This window comes from Thamnophis sirtalis, unplaced genomic scaffold (genome assembly GCF_051295495.1).
Source record: "Thamnophis sirtalis isolate CommonGarterSnake01/CBP01778 unplaced genomic scaffold, rThaSir2_p1.2 scaffold_6, whole genome shotgun sequence".
Taxonomy (NCBI): Eukaryota; Metazoa; Chordata; class Lepidosauria; order Squamata; family Natricidae; genus Thamnophis; species Thamnophis sirtalis.
The window spans coordinates 16,045,486-16,059,475 of record NW_028261386.1 but is presented as its reverse complement, the minus strand read 5'-3'; the positions used below and the strand labels follow the sequence as shown (position 1 = coordinate 16,059,475).

Below are 13,990 nucleotides of genomic sequence, written 5' to 3'. Positions count from 1 at the left end.
AGACCCTCTGACCACTTTGCCATTAAAAAAAGGACACAATGATAAATAAGTGAGTCAAATGTGTTACTCTTTTATGTCACATAAGACCTTCTGGCCCAATATAGGCTGCTCTCTTCAGCCAAATGTTAGGGCTGGCCCTGATTCCAATTCATTTCCTTGATGCTTGTGGAAGAAATTGCTGGATTATGTCCCAAATCTTAATTAGATCAAAAGAGGGTGACATTCAGACTTTTCTAATCCAGGTGCCAAAATGTGTTCAGCCAGGTCATAATTCATGAGGACCACCGACCATCAACTAGTAGTTAATAATTCAGAATTGAACTCCATCCCAAATTATGCCGGGTTATTTTCAGAACTAGCATTGCTTGAGAGAATGAATGTTAAGTAATATGGGGAAAATATCTATTGTTATGTTTGAACCCCTCTCTTGCCTGACTGACAAACATCAGATGTAAAACAGGAGAAAAGGGCAAGTCCAAGCACTCAGTAACAAAATATGGGTATGCATTAGTGTATGAATCTTTACTAACAGTGTTACAAAAGTTGCTGCTTTTAGCTTGTTGGGGATGGGATATTTGGGAAATTTTCCTCTCGCATCACTTTTCCTGGAGCGAAAGATTTCCCGCTATAAATTTCTATATTAGATGGAGAGCTATTTGGTCACAAAAAGTAAAGCAGTGCCGTTCTGGTGATTGTCCCAGCCTGCAATATGAAGCTCTCTCTCTCCTTCTTCCCTCCCTCCCTTCTACTTTCCCTTCTCTTCTCCTCTACATTCTTCCCCTCCCCTCCCCTCTCCTTTCTCCAGAGTCTCCCTTCTGGTTTTCTATTTTTGAAATTGAAGAAACAATCCATTTGATTAGTTTTATGCACATTTTAGCACACACATCTCTCCGAGATTTGTTTTATGTGCTTAAAAAAAAAAAGTATACTAAAAAGGAAAAATTAGAGCCAAGAAATACTGGGCGAAAATAAACAACGCATGTCACTCTGTCCTGAACGTTCTGGTGTTGCAAGAAAGATGGGGTAATTTTTGCTGTAAGTCAAAAATTCTTTAGTTAGTCTTACTTTATTTTCAGACTGCCAAGGTCAAAAAGGCAAGATTGGAATTCGGGCCCCTGCAGTCCTGCAATGGGAGTTGTTCTCCTTTCCCCCCTCCCTCCTTGCTCCCCATTCCCCAGCCAAGAAAGCAGAGGATGACAAATGCACAGGGGGAATGTCATTGAGACCTGTGTAATATTCATCAACTTCCTCCAGCCAAGCGTAATTTCCATTAATAGAGAGCTGGGATTCTTGTCCTAAAATAGCTGGCTGTGTGTTGATAAGGGCCAGCTAGAGGGAGGAGATCTTCACACTCAAGGTCTGGGCAGAGAGTTTTGGGACGGCTCTGGAACAGGACATGTCGGAACGACAAGTGCCCTTCACTTTTCTACGCAGCCCCAGCTGGGACTGGTATAGGGGCAGCAGGCTCTTGGACCAGTCCTTTGGCATGCCACTGATTCCCGAGGACTGGTACAAGTGGCCTTCAGGGACCACCAGCTGGCCGGGTTACGTACGACCTCTGGTCAGCTCAAGTCCAGAGCCAGTGGCCGCTAGCCCCGTCGTCACCTCGCCAGGGCCCAATCCTGCCTTCAACCGGGCTTTGAACCGCCAGTTGAGCAGCGGCGTCTCGGAGATCCGGCAGACTTCAGATAGCTGGAAAGTGGCACTGGATGTCAACCACTTTGCACCGGAAGAGTTGATGGTGAAGACAAAGGACGGTGTAGTAGAAATCACTGGTGAGTAGCTTCTCTTGAGGTCTCTCAGATTAAGATTACAGATTAACAGAGTTGGAAGGGTCATCTAGTAGGTAAGAGCCGAGGTGGTGCAGTGGTTAAATGCAGCACTGCAGGCTACTTCAGCTGACTGCAGTTCTGCAGTTTGGCTGTTCAAATCTCACCGGCTCAGGGTTGACTCAGCCTTCCATCCTTTCTAGGTGGGTAAAATGAGGACCCGGATTGTTGTTGGGGGCAATATGCTGACTCTGTAAACTGCTTAGAGAGGGCTGAAAGCCCTATGAAGCGGTATATAAGTCTAACTGCTATTGCTATTGCTATAGTCCAACCCCCCACCCACCCAAGCAGGAGACCCTACACCATTAGTGTGGTGACCAAAACTGAATGCAGTATTCTATACTCAAACATCTCCCTTTTCCAAATCAGTTCTTCAACTGCTCCCGCAGCAAACATCAGTGACTTTGAGCCAAACTCCAAGGTCATTAACGGTTGCTGTGATGCTTTGAGGTACCTAAGGAGGACTGCTCAGAGGTTAAAACTTCATAAATGATAGCTGAGATCTACAGCTTCCCAATGTAGTAGAGGTTCCCCTTGTTTGTAGGCTTGTCACCTATGAGAAGATGTTGGGTTGATCAATCATCTGTCTTTAAGCATTTAATCCATTCCTTTAACAATGTTTCTCCTTTGATAGTGTGGTTGTTAAAATCTCAATTACAAACAGCAGTATACCTAAAGGAGATTTGTAGCTCAGGATTGACATGAGGGGGTCCTTTGTGCTCTCTGAGCTTGCTTCTTTTCTTGCAGATGTTTCATTACCCAAACTAGGTAACATCATCAGTGCCAATGAAACACCTGCATGAAAACAACCAAGCTCAGAGAGCACCAAGGACCCCCTCATGTCAATCCTGAGTTACAAATATTCTCCTTTAGGTATACTGGTGTTTATAATTGAGATTTTAATAGCCACACACTACCAAAGGAGAAATATTTTTAAAGGAATGGATTAAATGCTTAAAGACAATATGTCTATTTTTTTTACTTAGTGAATTTATATTGAAAGAAATCTGAAGGAATACAGCTGCCTTACACCATGCAGGCGTTACTCCTTTCCCCTGTTTACTTCTTTCATCCGATCCTTTTAAAAGTTTCGCTTCTTCTTAGCTTTTTTCCCTTTTCTTTATAAACTTTATTGCAGGGCTTTGTATCGGCCCATCCTGTAGAAATGGGATTTGTTATTTTTTAAATAATAGAGACACTAAAATTGCACGAAATACATATATAAAAAATCTTTAATACTTGAAAGAGTGGTCTCCAAGCCAAAAGAAATGTCTATTCAGACAATGCATTTCAAGTGTGTGTGTGTGGGAGGGGGGGGGGAAATGAGCCATAAGTGAACCAATCAATGGGCCATTTTGAGGACTGGTCTAAGGTTTTAGTCAATCGAAGCCAGCCTCCCTTTTTCTTAGAAAGCCTTGTCCACAGCTCTTACCACACCGGTCACAAGTGGCTTATTACTGGATTGTACTAAGGGCTTTTGAGTGCTCAGCATGCTTTTAACAGGACGTCATGAAGAAGCTCCATTCTTTGGCTCCGGGAGGTTTCTTCTTGTCCTATGGAAAAGGTGGCCTGTTAATTTCAATTGATTGTTGTATTAAAAACACAAGGGAGGTATCGTGCGACTGTACCCGATTTATGACCTTTTTTTTGACAGCAGTCATCATGGGACTGCGGCTTTCAACTTTCCCTGGCAGCCTCCCCGTTTACTTTTGCTTGGCGGAAGCTGGCTGGGAAGGTTGCAAAGGGCCATCCCAGGATGTTGCAACCCTTGTTTAAGTGCAAGCCGAGCCGTCTGCCGAGCATCTGGATCGCTGCACCTGTCATAAGTGTGAGGATGGGTCATAATTTACTTTTTTCCAGTGCTGTCGTAACTTTGAATAGTTGCTAAATGAATGGTCGTAAATCGAGGACTACTTGTAAGGTTGATTCCATGCTGCAGCCTAAGCTGGCTACTTCAGACTGCTCCAGACATTCTAGGACTAGGGGTGACTAGGGGGTGCCATAATAGCAGTGAGTGTTCCAATATTTGAGAGGCTGCCACCTGTTTTCCAAGGCACCTAACGGCAGGACAAGAAGCAATGGGTGGAAACTAAACAAGGAGAGAATCAACCTGGAACGAAGGAGAAATTTCCTGGCAATGAGAACAATTAACTAGTGGAAGAGCTTGCCTTCAGAAATTGTGGGTGCTCCATCACTGGAGGCTTTTAGCAACAGCAATAGCACTTTATAGCGCTTTACAGCCCTCTTTAAGCAGTTTACAGAGTCAGCCTATTGACCACAACAATCTGGGTCCTCATTTTACCCACCTCGGAAGGATGGAAGGCTGAGTCAACTTTGAGCCTGGTGGGATTCCATCTGCCAAATTGCAGGCAGCTGGCAGGCAGCACAAGTAGTCTGCAGTACTGCACTCTAACCACTGCGCCACTGAGGCTCTTTTAAGAAGAGCCTGGACAGCCACTGGTCTGGAATGGTATAAGGTCTCTTATTTGTGCAAGAAGTTGGACTAGAAGACCGCCAAGGTCCCTTCCAACTTTGTTATTCCAGTCCAGACGGCAAAGGATCAGCAATGAGTCCAGGCTGTGGACTATGGCCACTAGAACACCTGCTGCATGATTCCCTTGCATCTGGATCTTCCTGTCCTTGCTGGCTGGTTCCTGGGTGGGTCAATCTCCCAGTGTCCCTCTTTTCCTTTTAGGGACTGTTCTCTTCTCACTAATCCCTGTGCATTTCTTTCACTTTTTCAGAGAGGTTTGCACACGTACTTTCACGCCCACTTCTTACACCAGCTCCTTTGATACTGTCATGGTCCTCTCTCTCTTTTTTAAGCCCCTTTATTTGTAGCTCCATAGCTCCCAGATTAGCCTAACCAAAGCAGATAAGGGGTTTCCTTGTTGGAAACTTGGTAGCAATGAAGAACTGAGAGTTCAGCTTCAGAGAAGCAAAGTACAGATAATCCTCGATTTATGATCACAATTGAGCCCAAAATTTATGCTGCTAAGTGAGACATTTGTTAATTTGCCCCATTTTATGACATTTCTTGCCCTGGTTGCTAAGTGAATCACTGCAGCCGATAAGTTAGTAACATGCTTGTTAAGGGAATCTGGTTTCCCCATCGACTTTGCTGGTCAGAAAGTCGCAGAAATTGACTAGGTGACTCTGAGACCCTGCAACCGTCATAAATATGAGTCAGTGGCCAAGCGCCTGAATTTTGATCACATGACATGGAGATAATGCAATGGTCCTAGGTGTGAAAAAATGGTCACAAGTCACTTATTTCAGTGGTGTTGTAACTTCGAATGGTCACTAAATGAATTGTGGTAAGTCAAGGACTAATGGTAGCAACAATCCTACCTTGCAACCTAAAGGCATTTAGATAGAGGAAAGAGAAGAGAAACTTAGGAGAACTTTTGGCAGGGGAGCATGAAGGAGATTCCCCATGGAGTCCACATTTCACAACCCACTAAGGCAAAGGATTTAGGACTTGGAATATTTTAATCCCTACAATTCTCTGCCTACTCTCATAATGAGTTTATCCAGATTAGGTAAGAAATGAAACCTCCCTGGAGGACGTATTGTACAAAAGAGGTGGTATTCAGCCGGTTCTAACCTAGGAGCCGAGGTGGCGCAGTGGTTAGGGTGCAGTACTGCAGGCCACTTTAACTGACTGTGATCTGCAGTTCAGTGGTTCAAATCTCACCGGCTCAAGGTCGACTCAGCCTTCCATCCTTCCGAGGTGGGTGAAATGAGGACCCGGACTGTGGGGGCAAGTTGCTGACTCAATTTGCTAAAAAATTTGTAAACTGCTTAGAGAGGGCTGAAAGCACTATGAAGCGGTATATAAGTCTAATTAATAAATAAATTAATAAATAAATAACCGTTTCTGGCCAACCAGGTAGTGGAAATTTTGAGTAATTGGGAGAATCGACAAACAGGCTGGCCCCGCCCCTCTGCCTCCCAGCAGATCGGCGTTCTCGGTCTATTGCTGCCTCCCGTCTTCTTCTGCTCCCCTGTACAGGAGAACAGAGTTGGACAGCAGGTTAGTGGAGTGGGGAGGGAATGAGGATTTTGCAGTATCCTTTCCCTGCCCACCAAGCCACGCCCACAGAACCAGTAGTAAAAAGTTTTGAATCCCACCACTGCTGTACAGGTATACCTTGATATACAACAATTCATTTGTTACAAGAACACTGAAAAAAATACTTACAACCCTTGCCGCATCCCCACGGTCATGTGATCAAAATTGGGATGCTTGGCCAGTCACTCATATTTATGATGGTTTGCACTGTTCTGATGTGTGTGTCCGTGTGTGTGTGTGTGTGTGTGCCATGATCCCCTTTTACGACCTTCTGACAAGCAAAGTCAATGGGGAAGCCGGGTTCCTTTAATAACCATGTTAAGTTTCTAACTTAATAACTGCAGTGATTGACTTAACAACTGTGGCAAGAAAGGTCGTCAAATGGGCTAAAACTCACTTCACAACAGCCTTGCTTAGCAACAGACATTTTGGCCTCTTTCGTGGTCGTCAGTCGAGGACTACCTCTGTATGGGGTCTCTCTAACCAAACTTTCTCAGACTGAATAAGCTACATAGATAAGCAGCAAAATGTTTCAAAGCAACCAAAAAAGAAGTCTACTGTAGTTCCCATGACTCCAACTTCCAGACCTGCTTCACCCAGCCTGGGAAGAAATCAAAAGGGAGACATCAAAGCTGAATGGTGCCCAAGCCTGGTTAAGTTCATTGACTTAATAGGACGTCACAGGTCAACTGCAAGATGGTTTAGAAATCCACAACTGCCAACCGACAGAAAACTGAGCTGGCAGCAAGCCCAGGTAGAAATCATTGCGCAGGGCAGCGACCAAGAGAAGGGGGAATGCCACCCACTTTAGCGTCTATGGAGAGTCTCAATCATCCAAGTCATGATTCAGATTCAGATTCAGATTCAGATTAGTTTATTTGTATGCTGCCCTTCTCCGGGAGGGACTCAGGGCGGCGAACAACTCAAAGGGGAAAAAAGGGGACATAAACACAATACACGTAATTAAAATACACCAAAATCACACAGCCATACCAGTCGAGAGGGGAGGGGAACTCATCAACCCCAGGCCTGCCGGCACAGCCAGGTTTTGATGGCTTTCCGGAAGGCCTGGAGAGAGGTGAGGGTCCGAGTCTCCGCGGGGAGTTCGTTCCAAAGAGCCGGAGCTGCCACCTTTGGTTGTCCCGAAGGTGCTTTTTCAAGAGGCAACTGGACTTTCTTCTGGGAGATGAAGAAGCTTCTTGCATGAGAAGCAAAACGTCTTCAAAGAAAAACAAAAAAGGCCAGCTGCCTTTTGAAAAAGCATCTTTGGGACACGCACTGGAGCCAATCAAGAGTTTGGGCTGCTGCTAGAGTGGATCAAAGCACTGGAGACACCACCACCCCTCTTGGGTCAGAAAATAACAATTCTGGATTGCAGGTGAAAACCACCCTGGAAATGGGCGGGGCCGGGGAGGTAGTGGTGGACAATGTCATTTTTCCTACACTCAGAACATGGTGACTGGCCCATCAGAAAGTGCAGATCTGAGAGAAGAAAGAGAAGAAAGGGAGGAAGGAAGGAGGGAAGGAAGGAGGGAGGGAAGGAAGGAGGGAAGGAAGGAGAGAAGGAGAGAAGAAAGGAGGGAAGGAAGGAGGGAAGGAAGGAAGGAGAGAAGAAAGGAGGGAAGAAAGGAGGGAATGTAGGAGAGAAGGAAGGGGGAAGGTAGGAGGAAAGGAAGGGGGAAAGGAAGGAGAGGAGGAGAGAAGAAAGGAGGGAAGGAAGGAGGGAAGGAAGCAGGGAAGGAGGAGGGAAGGAGAGAAGAAAGGGGGGAGAGAAGGAGGGAAGGGGGAAGGAGGGAGGGAAGGAAGGAGGGAAGGAAGGAGAGTAGGAGAGAAGAAAGGAGGGAAGGAAGGAGGGAAGGAAGGAAGAAGAAATAGGAATGTTGTAAGATAAGATGGAGTTATGGGATGGTAAGAAAGTAATCTCAAGTATATTGTCAACTGTAGGGGAAAAATTGTTATAAATACATATTATTAATAACAGTTATGAGATCATATAATTGTGAATGTATATATGAAATTAATTAAAAAAAAACAGAAAGTGCAGATCTGCCCTAAAAGTTTTCCCAAGTGACCTCTCCAAAACAAGAGAAAAAGGGCAGATTGTCGCTGCTGCTGTTGCTGATTTTAAGACATGTGTGGAGTTTGTTTGGGACTTCTGTGGGCATTCCAGCCTTGGGCTGACCACAACAACATTGCTGAAATTATGGAAAATGGGACTTTATATTTGCCCATCAATTGTATAAGCAGGAACATAGTTCACCTCAGCTGAGCGAGATACAAACCCATTTAAATTAAGAGTATGATAATTGCTATTAGAAAGAACAGGAAGCTCCTGTTCGTATTGTATTTGTGTAAATGTGGTGTACGTCTAAGTTTTGTGTGTGCGTATTTTACATGTTTGTTAACAAAAAAATAAAAAAAAATTAATTAAAAAAAAATTAAGAGCAATGGTTTCCAGGTCTAGGAGCCTTGAAAAGTTTTTGTTTGTGTGTCTGTGTTTGTGAGTCAGCCTTGACTAGAGGCAACCACAGTTTTCTTGGCAGGGTTTTTCAAAAGTGCTTTGCCCTTGTTTTCTGTCTGAGAGTGAAGGACTGGTCCAAGGTCACCCAGCTGGCTGGCTAACACCAAATTCCATGGTGGTCTGTAGAACGTGATGAATTTAGTACTGAGTTATCTCCTTTTTTCTCTCTACAATACAATCACAAACCAGACAAAGAGCTTGGTAGACACAACACACTAAGCCTGGGAACAAAACAAACAAACTGGACCATAAGCTTATCAAGTTTAAACTCTATCCCGTCCCGTTTTGAAAACCGGGGGGGGGGGGGACGACTTCTGATTTCAGTTTGGAAAACTGCATCTTAAAAGGCAAATATGGTTCATATAGAAGGATATTTTGTAGAGGTGGTTCTATCAGAAGCAGTTGTGCAATGCCACTCTCCTGCCTACGAGCGAAGATAAAAAGAACAAAGGTGGGTGAGAACAGAGGAAGCAAACAAAGAAATTGCATAGCTGGGAAACTTCACTTCCCTGACTCCCTTTGCCAGCTGGATTGCAGCTGGCCTATTCCATACCTGATTAAAACCAAGGAGCCTGATTAGGTGCCAGATAGTGGGGTTTTTTTTTAAGTATACTATTCAACTTCCCTATAACATTGGTCTCTTGGACCCAACATGCACATTTAAATCCTACTCAGTCTAAGGCAAAAAAAGACGTTTCTGTTTTTTGTTGCTAAAATGCGCCAACTAAAAGAGCTTCAAAAGATTACAGCAGCAAGTTAGCCCAGCAGTGTATTCACTTAATCGCATCCCAGACACGTTTTTGTCTCAACGCTTATAACAATAGCTGCTTACCAAGCAAGGCCGTCTTGGCAGGGGAGAGGGTCAAAAAAGTCAAGGCAGAGTCTATTATCGTGAGATTGAAGCAACCAATGCAATGCCCATTGCTCAAAGGGGGGGGAGGGCTTCAGTCATGTGATCATGGCAGCCATTTTGAATTTTTGATCTGGGGAGGTTGTCAAAATATCTCAATGGTTGGCTACAGTTGTGCAATGAAAGCCCTTTTTAAAACTCCACCAGACACAATACATGTGAGGCTTTGATCGTGTGATCATGGCTGCTACCTTGTTTTTTTTTTTTTTTTTAAATGCCCCCTCCCATTGACATCTCTGTCCAACCAATCATCCTCTGCGTTAATTACAGTTAGTTATTCTTGCATTAGAGTTACTTCAAGCATTTTTTGGGTTGTATTTAAGATTTAATAATATTAATCAATTCTCATATGAAGAAGGGGCAGCACGTAGCCGTCTTTCACTGATATTCAATAGATAAGCAGGGATAAACCTGTTTGGTGATAGGATGGGAGACCACCCAGTAATCCAGATGCTATACTTAGAAGTTGAAAAATATCTCAGAATTAGACCATGGCAAAGTACTTCACCTGTTGCCAAGAGAACTGTATGATTGTCCTTTTTGAGGTATAATAGCAAGAATGGCCAAGTGACCTAAAAAGAAGCTGCCAAAATACTTTGGGGCCTTAAAACAAGCCTATTATGTAGATAAAGCTTCTGTTGATGATTCAGCAACAGCCATGCAAAAAGAGGGGGGGGGGAGTACAATTCAATCAGTAGGTCCTTGACTGATTCTTTGATGACAAGATGAATGTATAGATAGTCCTCCACTTGCCATCATCTGTTTAGCAATCATTCAAAATTACAATGGCACTGAAAAAATGACTCACAACAGGTCCTCATACTTATGTCAGTCTGTTGCAGCATCTCTTTGGTCAGGTGATCAAAATTTAGATGCTTGGCAACTGGCATGTACTTACGATAATTGCTTGTGCAAGTTGTGGTTATGAGATCATCATTTGTGACTTCCTAACCAACTTTTGACAAGTAAGGCAAATGGAGAAAGCCAGATTTGCTTAATGACCATATGGTTCACTTAATGACCACAGTGAATTTGCTTTTTAAAAAAAGTGGCAAAAAGGTTGCAAATTGGGCGTGACTCCCTTAACAACCATCTTGCTTAGCAATGGAAATTCTGGCCCCAATTGTGGTTGTTAGTTGAAGGTTACCTGTACTGTGTCTACAGCTTCTGACTCCCCCCAAGCCAAGAATTCCATCCAAATTCAGCAAGGAATCTTCTGCTCATACTCTTCCAAAAATACATTTGTGCATTTAAACTTCCATTTATTTTAACCTTTAAAAAAAATGGGGGAGACTTACCCAATACCATTTACACACAATATTATACCCAACATTAAGGCACAGTTTTGCTTAACTGGTCCTATTGTACTCCTCTGAATGATGGCTATATAAAACCAAACTATTTTTAGTTGGGAAAAACCAAGGGGGAGGCTGCTACCTCCAATAGCTACTTGGAACAGAGGTTCTGACCAGTTCTGGAGAATCAGTAGTGGAAATTTTGAGTAGTTCAGAGAACTGGTAAATACCACCTCTGACTGGCCCTGCCCCATCTATTCACCTCCTTAGTCACAGGAAATGGGGATTTTGCAGTAACCTTCCCCTGCCATGCCTACCAAGCCACGCCCACAGAACCAGTAGTAAAAAAAAAATTGAATCCCACTATTGACTTGGAGAGATATCCTGGAAGCAGCTGGGAGTGACTGGCCAATGCAGGCCAGGCCTTATTCAGGATAGTCTATATAATCTACGTAGAACGGTCTTTGCAGTCTAACATGGACTACACAGAATCTATTCATTTTTTTAAATAGGAAAGCATTGAAGGATCTGTCACAAAGGTATTTTCTTTTCCAGGCAAACATGAAGAAAGACAAGATGAGCACGGATTCATTTCCAGATGTTTCACAAGAAAATACACGTAAGTAGATGTTATGATTCCCCAAATGACCCCCGTATGTGAGAAAGGTGGTAGCAAGAGCAAACACATGAGTTGCCTCTCCATTATATTCTCTGAATACAGGGAATACGGGAGACATGGTGAGACTGTGGTTAGAACATAATATTGCAGGCTAACTCTGCCCACAGCTACGTGTTTGATCCTGACCGGCTCAAGGTTGACTCAGCCTTCCATCCTTCCAAGGTTGGTAAATTGAGGATCCAGATTGTTGGGGGCAACATGCCAACTCTGTAAACCACTTAGAGAGGGCTGTAAAGCACTGTGAAGCGGTATATACAATAAGTCTAAATGCTATTGCTAACTGCTATTGTTGAATAAATATCTGCTTGCAGTTTGAACTGGACAATCTCTGTGTTTGGAGAAAGCCAGGAAAGTTTATGCTTTGTATCACAGGTATCCAACCTTGGCAACTTTTTAGACCTGTGGGCTTCAACTTCCAGAATTCCACAAGTCTTAAAGTTGGCAAGGTTGGATACCCCTGCTTTATACCATCTCCTGGGTTTTTGAAACATACTTCCCCAGCTGTGCACATAAACAAGCCTTCAACCTTGATTTCCTTCCTCTCCATGAGATAATGGCTGTTAAACATTTTGCATATCCCTTTCTGAACCTTCTTTTGCTCCTTGTATTTCTATAGCAGAGTGAACAGGATTGTGCTCACTTAATGTAGATGTAGATGTAGATAAATTTATTTATAGGCCGCCCTTTTCCCTGAGGGGACTCAGGGCGGCTTACAACGTATAGGGAAGGGAGTACACACAATGACATATAAAGACAGTACGTAATTAAAAATAGAAGCAACATTCATTCATCATTCGGGAGGGGACGGATTATAATCATTAACCCCAGGCCTGACGGGATAGCCAGATCTTGAGGGCTGTGCGGAAGGTCTGGAGGGTGGTGAGGGTACGGATCTCCACGGAGAGATCGTTCCAAAGGGTCGGAGCTACTACTGAAAAGGCTCTCCTCCGCGTAGTTGCCAGTCGACACTGACTGGCGGATGGGACTCGGAGGAGGCCTAATCTGTGTGATCTAATAGGTCGCAAGGAGGTAATTGGCAGGAGGCGGTCTCTCAAGTACCCAGCTCCACTACCATGGAGGGCTTTGTGGGTGGCAAGTAGCACCTTGAAGCGCACCCGGAGATCAACAGGTAGCCAGCGCAGCTCGCGGAGGATAGGTGTTATGTGGGTGAACCGAGGTGCACCCACAATCACTCGCGCGGCCGCATTCTGTACTAGCTGAAGTCGCTAGTACATCAACCACATATGCAGTACTTTATAAAGGGATATATGTGGATTAATCTCCCAGACCATTCTGATGTGCTCTTCCTTTCACAGGTTGCCTCCTGGCATTGATGCATCCGTGGTCCGATCATCGCTTTCCCCAGATGGCATGCTGACCGTAGAGGCACCCTTGCCCAAACCAGCCATTCAGTCTGCAGAGATCACCATCCCGGTCACTTTCGAAGCCCATGCTCAGATTCCCCACTCAGATGCCAAGAAGCCTGAAGAGGCCACCAAGAAATAAATATTTTTTGAGATACAGAAGTCTAGTAGAGAAAATGGGCATTTAAAATCTCCTGCATATTCCATTTTATAAAGGCATCATTGTAGTCAGGCGTCCGAATAAAACTATAAAACCCCTACATGATTCTACTTTTTTTATATTAAAAAAAGCAATCATGTAACTTCAGTATTTATTTTCCTTTTCAGAATGTAAGAAAGGAGGAAGAGATCCCTGGGCAACTTTCTTTAACAAGATCGGTCTTTTTCCACAAATACCTCCAACTAGTTTAGAAGAATCCCCCCTCAACCTGTCTGGGATTTATTTTTAATTATTTGTTTATAAAATTTATTGGCCACTCATTTTACCATAGGGCCATGATGGTGAACCTATGTCACGCATGTCAGAGGTGGCACGCAGAACCCTCTCTGAGGGTACATGTGACATTACCAGCTGGTCTTCTGGTTTTCGGTGTGCGCGCATCCCAGCTGGCCGGTGCACATGCATGCACTGGAAACCAAAAGAGCAGCTGGCTGGCATGTGCATGCACATCGACCAGCTGGTCTTCAGGTTTCCAGTGCTCCGGCACATGCATGCATGCACGGTCCGGTTTGGGCACAGTGCCAAAAAGGTTCGCCATCACTGTCCTAGGGTAACTCTGGGCGGCTTACAGTTACATCTTAGTTAAAACAAAAATGTTAAAATCAAACCTTAAAACCAAAGACACATGGGGAGGGTGGGGGTGAATCAACCACGTCCATTGTGCTGATCCCCCACGGGCCCCAATTTTTTTACTACTGGTTCTGTGGGCATGGCAGGGGAAGGATGCTGCAAAATCCCCATTCCCACCCCACTCTGGGGCCAGCCAGAGGTGGTATTTGCCAGTTCTTCGAACTACTCAAAATTTCCTCTACTGGTTCTCCAGAACATGTCAGAACCTGCGGAATTTCACCCCAACTTGGGGCCAACCTCACATCAGGGGGTAAGATGTTCCAGAGGGCAGGACCAACAGCTGAGAAGACCCTCCTCCTAGACCTCGCCAGCCGAAATATTCGGACTGACGGGACCCGCAGCATGTTTCCTCTGCTGGCACAAGTGCTACGAGCCAACCCCAGTGGGGTGAGATGGTCTCTCAAGTAACCTGGACACTTGCTATGAAAAGCTTTAAAGGTGATCACCTACACCTTGAATTGCACCCG

The 13,990-nt window shown here is 44.4% G+C and overlaps 1 protein-coding gene across 1 annotated transcript; it reads left to right on the top strand.

Moving 5' to 3' along the window:
* Window positions 1-1,340: 1,340 nt before the first annotated feature.
* On the top strand, window positions 1,341-12,933 carry HSPB1 (heat shock protein family B (small) member 1). Its single transcript, XM_014058652.2, has 3 exons — window positions 1,341-1,775; window positions 11,186-11,249; window positions 12,626-12,933. Exons 1-3 carry the CDS (start codon window positions 1,397-1,399, stop codon window positions 12,813-12,815), a joined length of 633 nt encoding a protein of 210 aa, XP_013914127.2. The 5' UTR covers window positions 1,341-1,396; the 3' UTR covers window positions 12,816-12,933.
* The last annotated feature ends 1,057 nt before the right edge of the window (window positions 12,934-13,990 follow it).